Source organism: Sinocyclocheilus grahami, unplaced genomic scaffold, assembly GCF_001515645.1.
Source record: "Sinocyclocheilus grahami isolate Dianchi unplaced genomic scaffold, SAMN03320097.WGS_v1.1 scaffold339.1, whole genome shotgun sequence".
Classification (NCBI taxonomy): Eukaryota; Metazoa; Chordata; class Actinopteri; order Cypriniformes; family Cyprinidae; genus Sinocyclocheilus; species Sinocyclocheilus grahami.
The window spans coordinates 1,296,811-1,318,449 of NW_015505518.1; the positions used below are offsets into that span (position 1 = coordinate 1,296,811).

The window sequence follows — 21,639 nt, forward strand, 5'->3', positions numbered from 1 at the left end:
ACTTTCAAGGCTGAGTGGGATATGGGCAACATAAGAGTCCTAGAAAGAGGAAAACACAGCACATAAGCCAAAAAAAAGGAAATAAAAAAAAATCTAAATAAAAAAGGAAAGAAAATAAAAACCACATTGTGCAAAATCTTTACGAGCTAGGAGAACTAAATGAACTCTGGAAGACACTTTTCACAGGATGCCACAATGACAAGGACACTGGCATGCAGGCAGAAGGAGACAGAGAGATGGGAGTCTATTTAAAGGGGTCATATGATGCGATTTCAATATTGCTTTAATGCGGAGGATGCTGGCTGGCAATTTTGCTACGGTTCTGAATATTGAGGTTAACGACTGCTCTCTGTAGTATTCGTCTCTTCTGGCCACAAAACCAGCTGTGGGGGGGCAGTCACATGATCAATGCTCCATCTCCCATCATCCTGCTGGGCACGGTTTAAGGGATAGTGGGTCGCTTTGAGGACTTTCAAGGCTGAGTGGGATATGGGCAACATAAGAGTCCTAGAAAGAGGAAAACACAGCACATAAGCCAAAAAAAAGGAAATTAAAAAAAATCTAAATAAAAAAGGAAAGAAAATAAAAACCACATTGTGCAAAATCTTTACGAGCTAGGAGAACTAAATGAACTCTGGAAGACACTTTTCACAGGATGCCACAATGACAAGGACACTGGCATGCAGGCAGAAGGAGAAAGTACATATTTAAAGAATTTGCCACTGATGATTCAAACGCGAGTTTTAAGCAGTGTAGAGTAGCGCTTGTTGTTTGTCATTTCTCCGATCACAAATGCAGACATGGTTTTATGTTTACGCGGTGCAATGCACAACGCAACGCATTAATAAAACAGTATAAGTCATTATAATCCGTAATTATGTCCCCACTGGATGCAACAAATGCCTCGTTTATAATGGGTTTTATTGGTTTTGTCTCGTCATGCCGGGAGTAGGCATCACAACATGGTAAGGGGCTAAACATTTCCGTCACACGCTTGAGGTATTTGGCCAATCACAACGCACTGGATAGCTGGCCAATCAGCGTACACCTCGCTTTTCAGAATGATGAGCTTCGTAAAAATCAACGCGTTTCAGAAAGGCAGGGCATAGAGGAGCAACAATAATGAACATTATGTGGAAAATAATGTGTTTTAACCTTAAACTGCATAAACACATTGCATTACACCAAATACACAAAATAATGTTCTTCTTAGCAACGCCATATGACCCCTTTAATGCTCTACAACATGAGGTGAGAGGTTGCTTGGAAACAGGAAGAGGAGGGGCTTCAGTGTGGACATCGGACGCTCTATAACTCACCACATCGTGAGGAGGACATAACTAAAACTAAATTTGAGAAGGTCCTCAAAGATTTGAAAGAAATGACTGCATTGGCACAGTCCATTTAGCTGGATGTTACTGGTGACGCTTCAAGCCAATTGTCTCTCAAAGGGATTTCAGAATTGAATTGTTATCGCTAATTTCTTTGAGCAGGATAGAGAGAGGATCATTGCGAGTGTGTGTATAAAATACAGAATGTTCTGGACTCACATTGTTGGCAGGGGTCTGTGTCGGTGGTCAGCTTGACGTAGTTTGATGGGAAAAGGCCAATAGAACCATTCAGCTCTCCCTTCCACCAATCAGGATCCTCTCTGCTCAAAACATTGATGATTTGGCCCTTCCCGAAAGGCAGCTCATCATCGTTCTGAGCCGTATAATCATACATGCCAATCACCTGGCACACTATGAAGTGGAAACACAAATGCACATGTAAAATATAAGATAGCTTGTGTTTTTATGCAACGACCTTGTACAACTGTAGTACATTATTTTCACATTTTGATAATATTTTCAACATTTAAAAACAACAGAAATGCAATTTTTTTATTTTCATATACTTTTCAACTACTGACAAATTCCAGAATCTCTATTTCAATATTTATTCCAGAATAACATAATAAAATTATTCCTGATTACTGGAGTATTTGCTTCGCTATTTGGTAGACTGCCTTTATTTATCAACCATGAGGACATGCAAATACTATGAAAAACTGAGTTGATGATGGTGTGACGGTAGCTTACTAATGTACAGCACAGTACAAGTAACCTAGCCTGTTCTAAATGACGAGGCAACATGCTCAAACTTGACATAATTAAACATTGCCTTTAAGGTTTTAATTATAAAAAGTACAAAAGACAACATTTCATCTGTGTCAAGAGAAACCACTTTCTTGCACAATAAGTTACCTGTACCTGCATTGGGTGTTGGCAGCTTGGGTGGGTTGGGCTCTGTGGGTGTGGTCTTACTGGTGCTGGGGCTCAATAATTTCACATAATTAGCTGGAAACCAGCCAATCTGACGCTTCTTTCCTCTTGCCTGGAGAGAGCAACAGCAGTGGGCCATTAAAATGAATCTGAAGTAAAAATTTAGCATACAGTCTAATTTATAAGGAACAGCAATATCTCACAGGTATCACCATATTATATCATTCCACAAGCACTGATGTAAAATAAATTAAATGAAGTAAATCTGAGCACAAGTAAGCAGATTTAACATTACAACGCATCAAATATGCGTTGCTTCTATAACTACAGATTCTATTAAATGTTTAAGGTTTGTGCTATTGTAGTAGAAAGTGTGGGTGTATTTAACAGCATGTGTGTTATTCAGACCTGAAGTTCTCCTTCCCACCACCCTCCTGGGTTTTTCTTGCGAATGAGAATGAGCTGGCCAGGTGCTAAGGTGAGCTGCTCTTCCCCGGTGGCTGTGTAAGGAGCAATCACCTGGGCAATCTCTGAACACAGAAGAGAAAAACAGGTAAAAGGGGAAAAAAAGCAGGAATACAGGGCCGCTCTCTAATAAAATGCTGTTATGGTATAATTTTGGTCTCCGAGTTCATTTATAAAGGCCACAAAACTGCAGCTGAAAATTTTATTTTTTTGACTAAAATTCTCTCAAACACAGGCAACCATAAAAGTCCTATGGTACATGTTTTATGAGAGAGTTATAGCATGAGGACATCAGCACCCACCTGGTTTCTTCCCTAAACTTCCTGTTTTTCCAGCAGATCCCAAACCCTAGGAAAAGGTGGAAAGAATGCTATTGTTATACTGATTTTATTGGTTGAGAATATTCCTTATTTGACTAAAATAACTTTTTGCATGCAACTGTATTTGTATCGAAAGTATAGCGTTATAAAAAAAGTTCAAACAATTCAAGCTCTGTTTAACATCGCAAGTCGTTACCTCAGATTCTTTAGGTTTGATATAATTTGAGGGGAAGACTCCGGTCTTCCCGCCCACAGTGCCGGTCCACCAATCTCCTTCTTTCTTTGTGACCGTGATGACATCCCCTTGCTGGAAGGTCAAATCACCCTGTTCACTGCTTTCATATGTATACATGGCCACATACTCTGTGATCAGACAGAATCACACAGACTATCAGATACAAAATGATTAAGAAGAGAGAGGGAGGAACACATGATCCATCGAGCTGTCTCTGGTATTCTGACCTTCTCCAAGATCTGTGGGTTTGTTTGGAGATGGGCTGGGTCTCTTAACACTGGGAGGGCTGTCCGAAGAGCCAGACTCAATACTGAAACAGAACAGCAGCATTCAAGTCAAAATCACAGTCTGCATGAAACGCCTAACTGTGTGTTCAACATCACTTTTTGTAATAAAACAAGTATTTCATAATTGGGTCATAATTGTTGCGTTTATTATTATGTTAAGCTCGAAAAGTGAAAACATATTTATTACAATATATTACAAATATAGTATTATTAGAAATCTGTGCTATTTTGCACAGATGCACTGACAGAAAACTACAATTTTAATTTTAATATGCTAACATCCAATACAAATCACTAATATTAGCCAATAACTAATATGTTAATGATATATCGCCAAGATACACACCTCATAGATTTCCGGACGGGCCCAGAGATGAGTTTGACGTAAGATTTGGGGAACCATCCTCTCTGCCCTTGAACCTCCCCAAACCACCACATATCCTGCTGCTCCAGTACGGTGATCACATCATTCTTGTTAAAGTTTAGGTGATTGTCTTTCTTGGCTCTCCATGGATACAAAGCCTGCGCCTGCAGACCCTCCACCTTTTCACCCTGAAAACAAGACAGCAGCAAGAGTTTAAAAAAAAAACCCCAAAAAAACTCGATCAGCAGTAATACACTGTTACGATCCCAGTACCTAACCATAACTTCCATCTAATGAAATGATGAACAATGCCATGATTCTTTTCATATGTTCATGTAAAAGCCTGAAAGAAAGAGGCCTTGTAGTCTTTAAAGCAATAGTTAATTTACTAGAAAATTAGCTAAAAATGTTACCCTCAGGCAATCCAAGATGTAGATGAGTTTATTTCTTCATCGGAACATATTTGGAGAAATTTAGCATTACATCAATTGCTCACCAATGGATCCTCTTCAGTGAATGCAGAGGGTGTTGGCATTAATTGATGGACTGGAGTCGTGTGGATTATGGAGATATTTTATCAGCTGTTTGAACTCTCTTTATGACAGCACCCATTCAATGCAGTGGATCCACTGGTGTGCAAGTGATGTAATGCTAAATTTCTAATTTCTATAGAAACAAACTCATCTACATCTTGAATGGTCTTTTGAATTTTTTTAAAGGAATTATTCCTTTAAAATGCATAGGGTAGAGTAATTTTTCATCTATACTGATTTATTTAATATAAGTAGTTAAGAAAATATAAGAAATTTATTTTCTGGACAGGGGCAGAGTATATGTACCTGGCCGAGCACAGGTGAGGGTGAGGAGCCGGAGAGCGTTGCCGGGGTGAAAGCAGAGCGTTGTCTGATCTGCCCTCCACTGGGCACTGACAGGGACGGCTGAGTGGGCTGGGTTGGCCATGCATCCCATCCATCGCTGTCCTGCTTCTCCACAGCGGAATTAGTTGGCCATCTGCATTAAAGTCACATGAGCATAGAATCAAAATGGATGCAGATTAAAAAAAAATCTGTAAATAAATGTCTTTGCTAGTAAAATTTTTTTATTAGACAAATTACTTACGTAGTGCTGAAATCTGCCCAGTTACTGGATGTTGAGGAAGAGGAGGAGGCAGGGCCTGGAGGGGCAGGGGCTGAGGAGGGCGGGGCTATTGATGCAGACTCTGCGGAGACTGGCTGCATGGGTGTGGCTGTGGTCGATGAAGAAGCGGATGACATATGGGAACCCAATTTAGGGGTGGAACTAGAAGCAGCGCTAGCCCTCAAACTAATCTGCTGTGGTTCTCCTCTTCACTCACTTGGCTTATCCAAGCCTGAGACGCAGGAGGAGTGGGCGCTTTACCCAGCCCATCATCTCTCCATGCAGGAGACAGGCCATCTTCTGTCCCTGACAACCTGAAGGAAAGTAAGGGACAAAATTAATGCAAGTTAATTTGAGAAAAATCGAATTTGAGAAAAATCTAATTATTTTTCCCCCACAAAGAATAGACATGGAATGACATAAAATACCTAGACTCTTGCAATTCTGTGGACATCCTGTTATGTGACGGCTGGGTGATGTCAGCCTCCAGCTCCTTTTGTTTCTGCCTCTGTTGTTTGTTGTGGATTTCTCTTAGCTCCTGCAATGCATGATGGGATATTGGAGAGAGGTCTGTCTGGTGCACGTCCAAACAACCTACAAACAAGAGCGCATCCTACATTTACACACACCTATAAACTCTGCTGTCATCACGACACGTACAGTAGCCCACATCTTGGTTTTCAGAGGATTCCACTTTTTTTTTTGCATTTAATATGGCTGATTTTGTGTCTGTAATTTTCAGAATTTTGGGCAATATGTAAACTAGATGTAAGTCATAAATGACAGAAAAAAAAAATGCAGAAAGCTTATTTATTTTTGTTCTGACACTAACCTGTATAGGAAGTTATTTTTGTTTTTTTTATTCTGTTCTTAAAATCAGGGTTCGTACATATTTTTACCAATACATTTCCATGACTTTTCCATGACTTTTGAGACAATATTCATGACCTAAATGTTCCTGTCAACTGTCCCGAAACGTGAGTGAAAGTCTTGTATCGCAGCGTGCAGCGGCTCTTGTAGCGCAAGACAAGATGCGCCGATGTGAAGCCGTTTGAAGAAAAAAGTCAAAGAGAGAAGGCGCGTACAACTGAATCACTCACGCCGTTTTCAAATGACTGATTTGATCAATCTGTGTGGACTTATTTACTCATCAAACCTACATGCTATAGGCTACTGAATAAATGTGTGAATATCCATCATTTTAAAGTCAAAAGCTGCGGGAATGAGTAAAACTATGCGATATAACCTATGCGCAATCCCGCACCGAAATTCAGGACCTGATTAAACACAATTCTATTATACAGAGTTTTGTGAAATAAATTTCAATGACTTTTCCAAAACTTTCTGGGTTTATTTATTTTTCCAAAACTTTTCCAGGCCTGGAAATTGGGGTTTTAAAATTCCATGACTTTTCCAGGTTTTTCATGACCGTACGAACCCTGTAAAATTAAGAAAGAAAGAAATTGCATGCAATAAGACAAAGATACAAATGAAATATTAGGCTGCTGTAACTTTAAGACCTAATGCACAGATCCAATACACATTCGTTTTCTCCCAACTATTTATATTTACTTAACTGACCATGTTTACAGGAATTCTCAGTAAGAGGGGCATTTTGACATCACTTTGTGTATTTCACTATTCAAGCGTATGTGACAGCTGGCTTTCTTTGAGTGTGTGTCAGTCAGTGCACAAGTACCGCATTATACTTTGAGGCTTATTGTGTTTTTGTACATCAAGTACACCCCATGTTTTATTTTCTCATTTGGACATGTTTCTTTATCACACTAATGTGTCAATAGCTGTAAGTAGTACTGTAATTTTGTGGAATCGCTAAAAACCAAAGGAACTGGTTTTCCAATTAATCGGCGGCCCAGCAATCAACACAGAATCCAACACTTGGTCAGAAAAAAAACATTTCAGATAATAATATAGTGTTTCCTGCAATTGATGTGTTTTCTAAATACATTTACACTGTATTTTCAATCTATTTAAAATGATCTTTTCAAATCAAATTTTTTTTTAAATAAATTATTTTGATCATTATTAGGAGTTTTGTAGTATTTTGAGTTTGTTCATCCTAAATGAAAATATGACAAGGGCAGGTAAAAATCTCAGCTGATAAAAAAATAAATTTAAAAAATCCTTATTGTAGAGCCCTTTTGATGGCTTAGTAAAGGGAAGTAGTCAAGACAAGACAACTGGAAGTGTGCTACTCTAACTCCCCTCATATAGGGCAACAGAGAGCATAGTGCTGCGAGAGTAGAGGGTAATAGTTTGGTAGTAGTTTTCTGGGGGTTAAGAGCATTATCAGGTTGTCTACCTGTCGCCCACTCTGCTCTTCATTAAGAAGATCCGATTGCAGGTTCTCCATCCTAGCAGTGTGGGTCTGATAGAACAGCCCCAAGGACTGTACCACCACGAAGGGTAAAGCGGGGTAAAGCACGGTCAAGCCAGAACAACGAGGGCCAACCAAGCTGTATAAACATGGTGGAGGGAGGAGAGTTGAGAGGGAGTCAGCCAGGATGAACGGAGGATGAGGGGCGGGGTGACAGAGTGAACAGCAGGCAGATACAGTGAGAGAGGAACAAGAGATTGTGTGATGCAGTGAAAATACTTCTACTTTATCACACACTTTCTTTCTCTTATTCTGAAGGCACATTAAGACAAAATTAAGAGTGTTCTGTTGGTTTTATCATATACACTGGGTGGAAGTCAATGATGTCTCAGAATGCACTCTCTCTTACTTCCTCTTTCATTCACACAAACACAGAGGGCCCAAAATGAACACTGCCCCAACTTTCAATGGTAAATGACTTCAGCAATTTTACCACAATTTTTTCTTACTAGCCATGAAACAGCTGTTTGTATTTATTTTATATGTATATCATCTAAAGTATTTAGATGATAGTTCAAATCAACCAAAAGGTTATTTGAATCATTATAATCATAATTACGTTTTAAATTATGTATTATGTTGCAGCTCTAATAAACTGGTAAGTTATTTAAATTTTATTTATTTACCAAAGCCAATTTTACTTAAATGTTGCACAAATGTTAATTTTGCCCCTGCACACACACACAAACACAACGCAAAACATAAAAGTACAAAAAAATGCCAAATAACTAAAAAAAATAACACTACTGAAGACAAAATGGTCTGGCTATGTAAGAATGTGTGTTTGTATAGGTCTTTCAGAGACTCAGTACCTTCAGCTGTGTGTTGAAGGCATCTATCCCCCTGCACACACACACAAACACAACGCAAAACATAAAAGTACAAAAAAATGCCAAATAACTAAAAAAATAACACTACTGAAGACAAAATGGTCTTGCTATGTAAGAATGTGTGTTTGTATAGGTCTTTCAGAGACTCCGTACCTTCAGCTGTGTGTTGAAGGCATCTATTTCCAATAGTTTAGAACGTGTCTCCTTCTCCACAGCGTCCAGCTGTTCTCTCAGCTGCTGTTTGGTGGATTCCTTCATTTCAATGGCCCTCTGAAGACTAGACAGAGAGTCTCCTACAAAGCAGAAATAATCAGACAACAATTAAAGAGCATTCCTGAGAGATCAACATCCTTGTGAATCATTCTGCAAAGCGATTTATTTTCCCCCCTTTTACACTGATGTAAACAAAAGGAAGTTTTAATCATCAAAATGGTCTAAAACTGCACGTGTTTCAACAGTTCAATGAGCAAAACAAACAGGAATACTCTTCAAATAATGCTTAGTTCACCAATCTGATCATTTAGTTCTTGACTGTTTTCATGCGTCTGCGACCTAAGGTGTTGATTTTGTGTTCAATCAGCTCAACTGTCGTTTGTAAAATTGTTCCTGCAGTACCAAATATGACCAGTCAGCAGCAACTTCTACAGATTACAGTGATTATAGATCATTGTTTGTTTAGATGTTACAAAGGCTTTATGTGGGCGTGTTGAGGGCGAGAACTCTGAACACACCTTGATTTGAGTGTCCTGAATTTTAACCGGTTTGTGAAACAAAGACGTGTTGGGCTGATCATCAATTTTATTCCCAGCAATTTTATAGAAACTTGGACAAACTTTGAAATAATAATGACCAGAAGACAGAACCCTACATCCCACCACCAAACACTGACAAAGACACAAGGTACCACAGTAAGTACTAATGGCAGCGGTTTACCACATTAATTAGGTAACCACATAAAATGAGTAGATCCCAACTGTTGAAATGGACTCTGGTTTGCACCAAAATGTCTAGTGTGATAATATCTAACCAGAAAACTAGCCTGGATCTTTAAAGTGGTGTAGAGGAAAGGGTTCTTACTGTGCAGACTGTTCTGCTGAACCTGCTTCAGCTGGTCATTCAGACACTGTTTGTCAGGAATCAACCGACTCAACCACTGCTGAGACTCCTGATGGAGACAAAAGAGAGAAAACACATAAAATATTCGGATTACTTTGACACACTTATGTACAGAGCAATTTAAAACTGATATCTTATTGTGTATAACTGCAAATAAACAAGATATGTATAGTCTAAAGCACTTGTCTCTGTCCATGAGGGGTTTAAAATCCCTCGTCTCTTCCACACACTCAAAAAACACCCCAAACCGGGGAGGAGAGACTAATTCAAATTATGTGAATGCGGAAAGGATGCTGATGATGCCTCTGTATGAGGCAAGTGAGAAGAAATAAGAGAGAAATGAGAAGAAGTGCACACCTGCAGCTGCTGTTGCAGGCTAGTGATCTCAGCAATGCGGAGCTCTCGCGTCTTATTGGTGCTCTCGATCTCGTGCCTCTGAGCCGAGAGACGGAAACGAATGTCCTGCAGTTTACCCTCCAACTGTGACTTCTTATCATTCTAGAGAAGAGCCAAAAAGAACAACAGATGTCAAACTACTAAACTCAGCATCAGATTAACTTTAATCATCAAAATGGTCTAAAACTGCACTTGTAACAACAGTTCAATGAGCAAAACAAACAGGAATACTAATCAAATAATGCTTAATTCACCAATCTGATCATTTAGTTCTTGACTGTTTTCATGCCTCTGCGACCTAAGGTGTTGATTTCGTGTTCAATCAGCTCAACTGTCGTTTGTAAAATTGTTCCTGCAGTACCAAATATGACCAGTCAGCAATTCCTTCTACAGATTATAGTGATTATAGAGAGACGGAAACGAATGTCCCGCAGTTTACCCTCCAACTGTGAATTCTTATCATTCTAGAGAAGAGCCAAAAAGAACAACAGATGTCAAATTACTAAACTCAGCATCAGATTAACTTTGGTTTAATATGCATATGGGGCCACTCAAACAGATTACAATTCTGTTTGGTGTTGCTGATGGTTCTGTTTATGTATTTGTTCAACATTTTATTCCTCAAAACATGGTTGTATTTTCTGATTTATGTAGTGATAAAAAGAGATATCCAAAATCCCCTCGGTTTATACCTTTAACTCTTTCCCCGCCAGCATTTTTGAAAAAAGTTTCCAGCCACCGCCAGCGATTTTGATGATTTTAACTAAAATTTGATGGCCTCCAGTATATTTTGCTGTATGAATATTTGAATATGCAATACACCAAAATAAAGATCAGAGCCTCTACTTTAAAAAAAAAAAAAAGTTTTTTATTCTAGTTTAAAGCATTCTTTTTTTATCAACACTTGAATATAGGTAGGTTTCATAAAAAATGCATAATTTTGAGCAAAAAGGTGAAAATATAAAATGTTTATCAAAAACTACATCTGGATAATATTTAGTACGATTATCAAAGCATAAATCCAGTAAATCGCTTCCATCAATACCTCCAAAGCTTGCACAGACATAAACCACTTTCTGGATCAACATTTTACTCTGTAACATTATGCAGTTTTCATTTATATGCTGTCTATTGCTGATGATCGCATTATTTTTTATATGCATCTGTTTACATAAGAGATCGCTAGTTTCTCCGTCCTGTTCACGTGTGTTTTTGTTCGGGAGGTTTTGTACTCATTCAAAAGATGCGTAATAGTGCCTCCGAGTGTATAACAGTGAAAACACGAAAGCCATAAGAACCCCATCTTTGGTGGGGAAGCGTTTTCTTGTAAAAGACGAGATAACTCGTCAATGGCGGGGAAAGAGTTAATTTAATGTGCCAACAATTAAAACAAGAATTTTGAACCTGGTTTTATTCAGCGTTCAGATTTCTGTTCTGGTAATGTATGCAAATGAGTGCATATTTAATTAGACAAACTTGTAATACAAAAAAATGCATGCATTTTCTTAATCCTCTGAGGAATTATGGTCAAATCTACTAGTTAACATTTTTACCCTATTCAACTGGAGTGTCTTGCCTTAAAACATTAAAGTGTAGAAAAGTGCACGTACCAGGGCCTCCAGTTCAAACTCAAGTGTTTTCTTGCGTGCTTTGAGCAGGATGATGTTCTCCTGCTCTCTGTTTCTCTGGGTGAGCAGTTCCTGTCTGCGTGTTCTTTCCCACTCTAACTGCCGCTGACGCTCCAGCTCCCGCTTAGCAGCCTTCACACACAACACACACTCAAGAGGTTACAGATGATGCTGATAGTGTTTAACATGCACTGAGAATTTTTTAACTTACCTCTCTTCTCTCGATCTCCTTGCGTCTCTCCTCCTCCCTCTGTCGCTCCAGCTCTCTCTGTCTCTCCAGTTGTCTGTCCAGCTCCTGCTGTCTGCGTCTCTCCTGCTCCAGTCGTTCTCTCTCCTTCCTCTCTTGCTCCTCTTTCTCCAGGGCCACCAGTCGCTCCTGCTCTTTCCTCTGCTGCTCCAGCAATGCCTGCCGACGTTTCTCCAGCTCCAGGTTTCCACGCTCAAAGTTCTCTCGTTTCTTATCCTCGAATGTGACTGAGGGGAAGAACGGAAACAATTTTAAGACAGATTTTTACATTTAAAACATAGTAGCAAGCTCTTTTACATCTAGCATGAACGTGTTTTTGGTGATACACTTGATCACATTAAAAGCCATATGTAACAGTGATTGTATTGAGATCACTGAAACCAGTTTCAAAGGTCGTCACGACAGGTTCTGACCATATTCAATGAAAATGTTACCGCATTTTGTTAACCATAAACAAATATGGAAGTAATATGTAAAAGGTTGCACTACACATAAATAAATTTTCCATCATGCTCTACTTTTATTATGTCTTATGATCTGGTCAATTAAAAGAACAATATCTCACTAATAATTCCACTGAACTACACTTGCAATTTCTCATTTGTATCCCCAGACCTTCACTCACATTTCTCTCAGGGAGCTTTAAAACTTATTTTACCCATTTTCTCCACTTCTATTGTCTATTAGCATTATATACAGAGGGTATGTTTCTTAAGTATGTAAAAGTAACCAGAAACCTGGTATTCTATTAGCCAAAATGAGGGAATGCACGTTGAATTAGCCAGTAATGTTTTTTAAAAATTGGTAAATGGAGGAACATTTATAATTAATGTAGCCTTTGTGGTAATATGCAAGTGGCGTTTTCCATTTTGTATGGGTAAGTGGTATCAGATCTCACAAAGAATTGCACTGCAAGATGTAAATGCAAGTTAAATAGCTAAATCCAGTTAAAGACTATCCAGATAAAAATGCATTAATGCCAGAAGCAAAGGGGGGCCTTTTCATGTCTATACTAAAAAATGCATAATTTTGAGCAAAAAGGTGAAAATATAAAATGTTTATCAAAAACTACATCTGGATAATATTTAGTACGATTATCAAAGCATAAATCCAGTAAATCGCTTCCATCAATACCTCCAAAGCTTGCACAGACATAAACCACTTTCTGGATCAACATTTTACTCTGTAACATTATGCAGTTTTCATTTATATGCTGTCTATTGCTGATGATCGCATTATTTTTTATATGCATCTGTTTACATAAGAGATCGCTAGTTTCTCCGTCCTGTTCACGTGTGTTTTTGTTCGGGAGGTTTTGTACTCATTCAGAAGATGCGTAATAGTGCCTCCGAGTGTATAACAGTGAAAACACGAAAGCCATAAGAACCCCATCTTTGGCGGGGAAGCGTTTTCTTGTAAAAGACGAGATAACTCGTCAATGGCGGGGAAAGAGTTAATTTAATGTGCCAACAATTAAAACAAGAATTTTGAACCTGGTTTTATTCAGCGTTCAGATTTCTGTTCTGGTAATGTATGCAAATGAGTGCATATTTAATTAGACAAACTTGTAATACAAAAAAATGCATGCATTTTCTTAATCCTCTGAGGAATTATGGTCAAATCTACTAGTTAACATTTTTACCCTATTCAACTGGAGTGTCTTGCCTTAAAACATTAAAGTGTAGAAAAGTGCACGTACCAGGGCCTCCAGTTCAAACTCAAGTGTTTTCTTGCGTGCTTTGAGCAGGATGATGTTCTCCTGCTCTCTGTTTCTCTGGGTGAGCAGTTCCTGTCTGCGTGTTCTTTCCCACTCTAACTGCCGCTGACGCTCCAGCTCCCGCTTAGCAGCCTTCACACACAACACACACTCAAGAGGTTACAGATGATGCTGATAGTGTTTAACATGCACTGAGAATTTTTTAACTTACCTCTCTTCTCTCGATCTCCTTGCGTCTCTCCTCCTCCCTCTGTCGCTCCAGCTCTCTCTGTCTCTCCAGTTGTCTGTCCAGCTCCTGCTGTCTGCGTCTCTCCTGCTCCAGTCGTTCTCTCTCCTTCCTCTCTTGCTCCTCTTTCTCCAGGGCCACCAGTCGCTCCTGCTCTTTCCTCTGCTGCTCCAGCAATGCCTGCCGACGTTTCTCCAGCTCCAGGTTTCCACGCTCAAAGTTCTCTCGTTTCTTATCCTCGAATGTGACTGAGGGGAAGAACGGAAACAATTTTAAGACAGATTTTTACATTTAAAACATAGTAGCAAGCTCTTTTACATCTAGCATGAACGTGTTTTTGGTGATACACTTGATCACATTAAAAGCCATATGTAACAGTGATTGTATTGAGATCACTGAAACCAGTTTCAAAGGTCGTCACGACAGGTTCTGACCATATTCAATGAAAATGTTACCGCATTTTGTTAACCATAAACAAATATGGAAGTAATATGTAAAAGGTTGCACTACACATAAAACATTAATTGTAATTTTGTCAGGCTGGGCTTTAAATTTTCCATCATGCTCTACTTTTATTATGTCTTATGATCTGGTCAATTAAAAGAACAATATCTCACTAATAATTCCACTGAACTACACTTGCAATTTCTCATTTGTATCCCCAGACCTTCACTCACATTTCTCTCAGGGAGCTTTAAAACTTATTTTACCCATTTTCTCCACTTCTATTGTCTATTAGCATTATATACAGAGGGTATGTTTCTTAAGTATGTAAAAGTAACCAGAAACCTGGTATTCTATTAGCCAAAATGAGGGAATGCACGTTGAATTAGCCAGTAATGTTTTTTAAAAATTGGTAAATGGAGGAACATTTATAATTAATGTAGCCTTTGTGGTAATATGCAAGTGGCGTTTTCCATTTTGTATGGGTAAGTGGTATCAGATCTCACAAAGAATTGCACTGCAAGATGTAAATGCAAGTTAAATAGCTAAATCCAGTTAAAGACTATCCAGATAAAAATGCATTAATGCCAGAAGCAAAGGGGGGCCTTTTCATGTCTATACTTGTCATCTGATCCACAAATATTTTATCAGCGAGTCAGCTGAGTTTCCATGAAACTGATTAGGATTTGCTCTTGTCCTCTGACCTGCAAGTTTTTTCTCTGCCTCTTTTTCCTCCTCCTCCAGCTCATCCTGAGACCGTAGGTCTGTCGAGTGTATACTGGTCACAGACACTCCACTACCAGAACGCACTCTCCTACACAAACAGGAAAGAATTAAGTCCTATAAATGTAACCATTTGCATCGTTAGAATAAAAGTTCTCTTAAAGGGATAGTTCACCCAAAAATGATAATTTGATGTTTATCTGCTTACCCTCAGGGCATCCAAGATGTAGGTGACTTTGTTTCTTAAGTAGAACACATATGATGATTTTTAAGTCCAACCGTTGGAGTCCATCAGTCTTATAATGCATGGCAATGGTAACAAAGTCTAGGAGTGTAAAACAAACATGCACAGACAAATCCAAATTAAACCCTGCGGCTCCTGATGACACATTGATGTCCTAACACACGAAACGATCGGTTTGTGCCAGAAACCGAACAGTATTTATATAATTTTTTACCTGTAATACACCACTACGTCCAACTGCTTTGAGCATGTGCACGACTTCCGGTGCGTGAGGCTTGTACGCGCTCTGGCGTAGTTTACGTTAATGGGTGTGTTGTTGCGGGAGGAGCAAACGACAGGCACAGTTTATTAACAGAAAATAAACAAAGTGTCCAGAAAAAAGGGAATCAAGTGTCCAAAATAAACAGGGGATCTGGTGTCCTCGTCGTGCTGCGGGGTTCGTGAAGGGAAGGGCAGTGGTCAGGAAGGAAGGAAGGGTCCAGGTAAGGGGCGGAGTCCGGCGGCCGCACGCGCTCCCCTCTCCGGTCCGGGGCGTGAGCTTCTTTCAGCGGCTTCGTCCTTCTCTCTGCCCACGGCGCTTGAAGGAACTAGACGGCCCAGCATCCTTGCCCGACGGCCGTGTAACGGGTGCGGTTCACGTCCGGACTGCGGGTCCGGCAGCTCACGACTCTGGCGGCACGGGAGTTCCTCTACGCACCCCTCCTGGACCCACGAGGACACCAGCGTGCATGCACGGGGAAGAGCCCGGTCTCTCGAGGAGAGTCGCGCTCGGCATTTAAACAGCGGCGGTGATGAGGCTCCATTCGGTTCAGGTGTGCCCCATCACACGCCACCAGCCCGACTCATCACAGTGTGTTGATACCCAGCCGAAGAGCAATCAACCATAACTTCAGGCGAGCAGGCTCAGAAGTCGGTTTGAACAATCCGGATAAGTGCAAGTAAGTACCATTTTGATTAGCCGTCGTACCTACAATGACTGTGCACTGTGTAAACAATGAGTGACGTATACGCGCGAGAGATCACTTCCGGCACTTGCGTAAACTACGGAAGTCGTGCGCGTGCTCAAAGCAGTTGGACATAGTGGTGTATTAGAGGTAAGATATGATATAAATACTGTTCGGTTTCTGGCACAAACCGATTGTTTCGTGTGTTAGGACATCAATGTGTCGTCAGGAGCCGCAGGGTTTAATTTGGATTTGTCTGTGCATGTTTTTTTTTTACACTCATAGACTTTGTTACCATTGCCATGCATTATAAGACTGATGGACTCCAACGGTTGTACTTAAAAATCATCAAATGTGTTCTACTGAAGAAACAAAGTCACCTACATCTTGGATGCCCTGGGGGTAAGCAGATAAACATAAAATTGTCATTTTAGGGTGAACTATCCCTTTAACTCTAACTTTCAACTAAATTGGCAGATAATTCCAAGGCATGAAAGATGATCATTGACAAAGTATATATATAGTTGTGTGCCATCAGTGGGGTCACTCACCTGAATGTCGGAGGTATGAGGTCAGGGGGCAATAAAGGCGGAAGAGGCAGACCGGACATGGCCATGTCAATTAAGTGCATGGCCAGAATAAACTCTTCTGCAGTCAACTTTCCATCCTGGTCTATATCTGACAGGTTCCTATATAGATAAACAAGTGGATGTTATTATTGTTATAAGGAGTCAAAACAGCTATTTATCTTGCCTTTCCACATGACACCACATCACTCAAGATCCGGTGTTAAAGTGCCCCTATTATGCCATTTTGTTTTGGGAGCCACCTACAATAGGTTTACATACTTGCAAGGTCAAAAAAAACGATTTTGTTTTCTCAAAATATGCATTTAATATCACCTAATTTTCCAACGATTCACAACCTATTTGTTCGAAGCAGTTCTAAGATTCAATCTCTATAAACACCTCCTTTCTGTGAGCCTACCCTGCTCTGATTGGTCAGATGGCCCAGTCTGTTGTGATTGATCTACCTTGTACAGTGTGTGTCAGAAACGATACGCCCATTGCCATAGTTCTGTATTTTGAAAGCTCAATAGAAAATATATACACATATTATTGATCATACTTACAAGATGTTATTTAGTGGAGCCAGTTGGTCCAAATAAACTGGGTACTGAGTCATCTTTGAAGAGCAGTGTTTTGTGAATGCTGCGTTGAACATAGGTGGGCATTATGCAAATGTGTTACCTCGTGACGTGTAGCTGTCACGGAAGTGGGATTCAAATTGCTGACGACTCGCTTAGGCTGCTCAGAGTCAATTATTTCTTTTGGGAGACAACTTAATTTATCGTGCACTTTCGGCTTTACTACTTTGCAGATCGTTTACATTCACATACAGCTACATTACAAACTGAATGAAAGGCAATATTCGAAATGGCATAATAGGGGCACTTTAAACATAGGTAATACAAAAATCCCAAGGACAGCATGTTAAGAGATATCAAAACAGCAGTCGGACGTACTCATAACAATATCCAGATACCAATCCTCATGTTTACACTGATTCAAATCTCAAAACTCTGAGATTTGTTTGAGTTTTAAATGCGAGACAGAGACACAGTAAAAAACAATTTGGGGATCCGCACCAGATGGTTGCCAGCTGGGTCTGCGGTAGACTGGACTGCATTAGAATAGTTCTGGCTTGTGGACCTGAAGCAGAAAAGAAAGAGAGAGAGAGAGAGAGGAAACAGAAGTGAAAGAAAGAGTTGAGTATGTTGAGTCAGCAACTTTTGTTTCCTCTAACTGTAACCACTGCCACTCATCACAAAAGCTTTGAGCTCTGCAAACACACTAAATTAAAAACTAGATAAAATATGAATGGTAATAAATGCACATGAAAATAGTATTAAATCAAACTTGAAAATACAAAACTATAATAACCTTGTTTAAATTTACAGCTATGCAGCATTTAAATTTGATATTTAAATTAGATGAGGGTGAGGCTACCCAGAGCTGAACAACAAAACATAATACAAAGTGTTTCACTGCCTGATGTTTGTTATGTGTCATGCTTTGTGTGACAGACACCACACCTGTGAGATAACCACTCATCATTTTGTCATGGCTGTTGAAGAGTTGGCGGTACTTGAGCCGAGAGGACTGAGACACGGCCCAGTCAGTGGGCGGAGGAGCAGCCGGAGCACTAAAGAGACAATGTGTGTGTTTAAGTGGCTATATTCTGCTCATTTACAAGTTCAACATTTTATTTTTGGGGACTGCTAGAATACATTTACAGTTCAAAAAACACGATTTTTCCCAAACTGTACATTGGTCCAGCACCGCTTTTCACCCTCTGGCTGAAACACTGTTTTAGTTCCTGTCTTTGTGACGTAGCTAAATAATGGAAATAATGGCAAGACTACAAACAAGGCATTTCAGGCAAGTGATTTTCTGCACACTAAAGGAAAGGTAAAAGCAAAATTGGTGGTTTTTAACATCTATAAAATTTCTGCGAATAGAGTGTGCATGTGTGTACATACCTGGGTGCCTCTACAGACTGGCCCTTCTGTAGCTTGATACTGGAACGATTGAACGAAGCTGACAGAGACAAACACCCATAAATTATTGTGCCAAAGTAAACAAACTGTATAAGCTGGTCTGGGTAGTGTGAGCGTGTGTTTACATTACCTGGATGTGAGAATCCACTCATGGGTTGTACCATAGCGGGCGCTCCATTAGCAAGAGATGGTACCGCTGGGGTCACTGATGCTACCAGTGGTGGAGACACGCCTACTCCCGGCACTCCTGGGGGCAGGGGCATGGGTGGCACCGCTGGCAGACCTGGCATTGCCCCCATACTGGTCATCCCTGCAGACACCAATCAAAGAAATAATTAATTAATTTAATAGATTCATAATAATTAAAACAACATAATTAAAATAAACAAATGGTGAGACAGATAAGGTATGCTTGATGTAATGAATTTAATTTATTTTAATTAAAACATTATATAAGAGACTTTAAATCTCTGAGGGACTTTACTGAACCACAATCCTAAAAAAAGCCCTGAACAAGGGGTCTGTTAGAAGAGTGGTCAAGTGTTGGACAATGGGGGGCCTTCGACAATGGTCTTGGACTAAGACTTCATCTGTGTCCTGAAATGTAACATGTCATTCAAGCCATCAGAATGAGAGTGTTCTTACCAAAAGGGGGCTGCGGGGGTATGGAGAGGGGTGGCTGCTTCATGGAGGTGGGCAGTGAAGGAGGGAGGGGGTGACCCTGCAGCTTCAATTTAATCAGCTTCATTGCGATGGAAAATTCATGCATGTCCATCTTCCCATCGTTGTTCATGTCGGCCAGGGCCCTGCAAAACATGGACAGAGTATCTTTTTCAGTGACGGACAACATTTTAACTTTATCATTCAGGATTTGCAACCTGCTACACAATCGGTTTTCATAGACACAGCAGCCTGAACAATTTTGAATGTTAAAAAAAATTACGTAAATAATGTAACAATGCTACAGTAATTGGTTAACTGTAAGTTCATGTTTTTTGTTTAATTGATGGTTTTAGGAAGCAAAAACTATGTACTACCTAATAATTTACAGTGAAAAGCAGTAAAAGGACATTCTCAGAAGCTCCTGCATGACACGTCACATATGATTGTGTTCTTATTTTTGTTATCAGTGTTATCATTAAGGCAGTGGTTCTTAACTGGCTTGGCCATGGGACCCCACATCAAGCTGCGACCCAATTTTTTAGGATACATACATACATACATATACATATATATACAAAAAACTTTAACTGTCTCAATTATCAAGCCGTTTTGATTTTCTGAGCAGTATGACATCATATTGCTCAAGCCCCGCCCACGGCCGCTGACGGACTGTCCCATATTAGCATATTCACACCTTCAGCCAGTTGTACGTTGTCGGCCATTTTCTCCGCGCTCAAGCAGCTGTAATGATGCAGGTGTTTTGTAGTTGGATGTAAAAATAAACATAAGAGACTCCCAACATCAGAGCCACTGAGAACGCAGTGGATTAGTTTTGTTTTTTTATGGTAAAGCGCCACCAAATACACCTAAATTCATTTATGTCTGTGCAAATCATTTTACTCCAGACTGCTTTCTGAACGAGGAAGAATGCAAGGCAGGTTTTATGAAAAAGTTAAAACTCAAGGATGGATCAGTACCAGAGCATGTGAGCGGAGCGGAGCGGTAATATTTCCTTAAGAGCGCAGAGCACCTTTCTGAAGATTCCGCTCTGCCCGCTCAATACGCTCAGCGCCCCTCGCTCAACCCAGAATGCCATTTGGTGATCTGCTTGTTCGAGATCGAGAATCTGTAGAGATCGAGAATAGTAGAGCAGTTATGGAGTTCAGATATTGTTTCAACGAAGTTGCAAGCCTAAAAAAATCAAAGTTAAGAATGAACAGGGAGAAGAAACTGAGAGTGAGTGCGGGGAGACTGCTGAAGTTAGTAAAGATTCATATTGGAATCTGAAGCGGCACATTGCCAGAAAGCACGAGGATGTGCTACACAAACATGGTGCCGCAAAAGGTGAGCTAGTTACATACCATAATAAATGAATAAACAGGTAGGCTAAGGTTATATTCGGTTGTACGGAGCCCCGATCATGCGGACAAAATCACGGCCACGAATTTAGAATAGGCTAGTTCTCTTTTATGCTAGGACTAAATTATGGCCACAAATTAAGAATAAATTTTTTTGTTTAGTCTAAATTATGGCCAGGAATCAAGTATTCGTTCTCTTGTTTAGGCTTAGCTGCCACAAATTAATTCGTTCGTTCCCTAGTTTAGTAGGCCTAAATCGTGGAACAAATTATTATATTTCATAATTACTTATTAAAATCATTATTGCTTAAAATGAATAAATAATAATAAATTAATAAAAAAAATAATAAAACCTGCTGAGGTCGTAGAAACTAATTGTTCATTCGAATTATATTCGGAGCTCCGTAGTTATTAAATAATCTCAGTTAAACTGTAGACTTAAGATAACACACAGCTGTATATAGGCCTAAATACAGAACTACAGAGTACAGCCTACACCACTTGGATTTTGGAAAACCGGTGCTGGATTTGCTGGATTTTGGAAAACCAGTGCTGGATCCCTCCCTCAACTAGCCAAGGTCGCCCGCAAAATCTTCAGCATCCCCAGTGGTTCTTCCAGCGCTGAGCGAGTGTTTTCGGGCACAGCGAATGCTGAAGCCTGACACTTTGTCCAAGCTAATGTTTCTTAAAGTAAATTCTAAAATCCAGTAAACATCAAGAGATGTTTTAATAGACCACAGTTCCCCGCAGTTATGGTCTATTTTAACTTGACACTAGAAAGTGTGTTTCTTTCATTGACGTCAGTTCATAAACCAAGCGTTCTTTAAGTGCATTTTATCTTGTGTGTGCTTTTCACAGGCTTTATAATCCAGGTGTATTTTGTAAAGATCTACGCACATTTCATCTTGTGTGTGTGTGTGCGCTTGTGTTTTAATGAGCCTGTTTTGAATGTTTTATTGCACAACAATGGCAGCTATTTTCACGGAAATAAAGTTAACGAAAATCAAATACACTTTTTTCAGTTTTTGCATTTTAGGTAGGTTTGCTAAGGTTAGATTAATATATTTAATAAA

General features: G+C 39.7%; 1 protein-coding gene across 1 annotated transcript in view; it reads right to left on the reverse strand.

Annotated features, from left to right (window-relative positions):
* The window catches only part of itsn1 (intersectin 1 (SH3 domain protein)), a 49,440-nt gene that overhangs the window by 7,566 nt on the left and 20,235 nt on the right, over positions 1-21,639 (reverse strand). Inside the window, 23 exon segments of the mRNA XM_016295744.1 lie at positions 1,551-1,742; positions 2,253-2,376; positions 2,673-2,794; positions 3,032-3,077; positions 3,246-3,412; positions 3,512-3,594; positions 3,918-4,123; positions 4,775-4,946; positions 5,055-5,262; positions 5,265-5,386; positions 5,501-5,610; positions 8,454-8,593; positions 9,378-9,465; positions 9,774-9,914; positions 13,387-13,536; positions 13,616-13,878; positions 14,779-14,888; positions 16,537-16,674; positions 17,634-17,697; positions 18,081-18,190; positions 18,528-18,585; positions 18,676-18,855; positions 19,191-19,351. Of these exon segments, the coding sequence (XP_016151230.1) occupies positions 1,551-1,742; positions 2,253-2,376; positions 2,673-2,794; positions 3,032-3,077; positions 3,246-3,412; positions 3,512-3,594; positions 3,918-4,123; positions 4,775-4,946; positions 5,055-5,262; positions 5,265-5,386; positions 5,501-5,610; positions 8,454-8,593; positions 9,378-9,465; positions 9,774-9,914; positions 13,387-13,536; positions 13,616-13,878; positions 14,779-14,888; positions 16,537-16,674; positions 17,634-17,697; positions 18,081-18,190; positions 18,528-18,585; positions 18,676-18,855; positions 19,191-19,351 (3,155 nt within the window).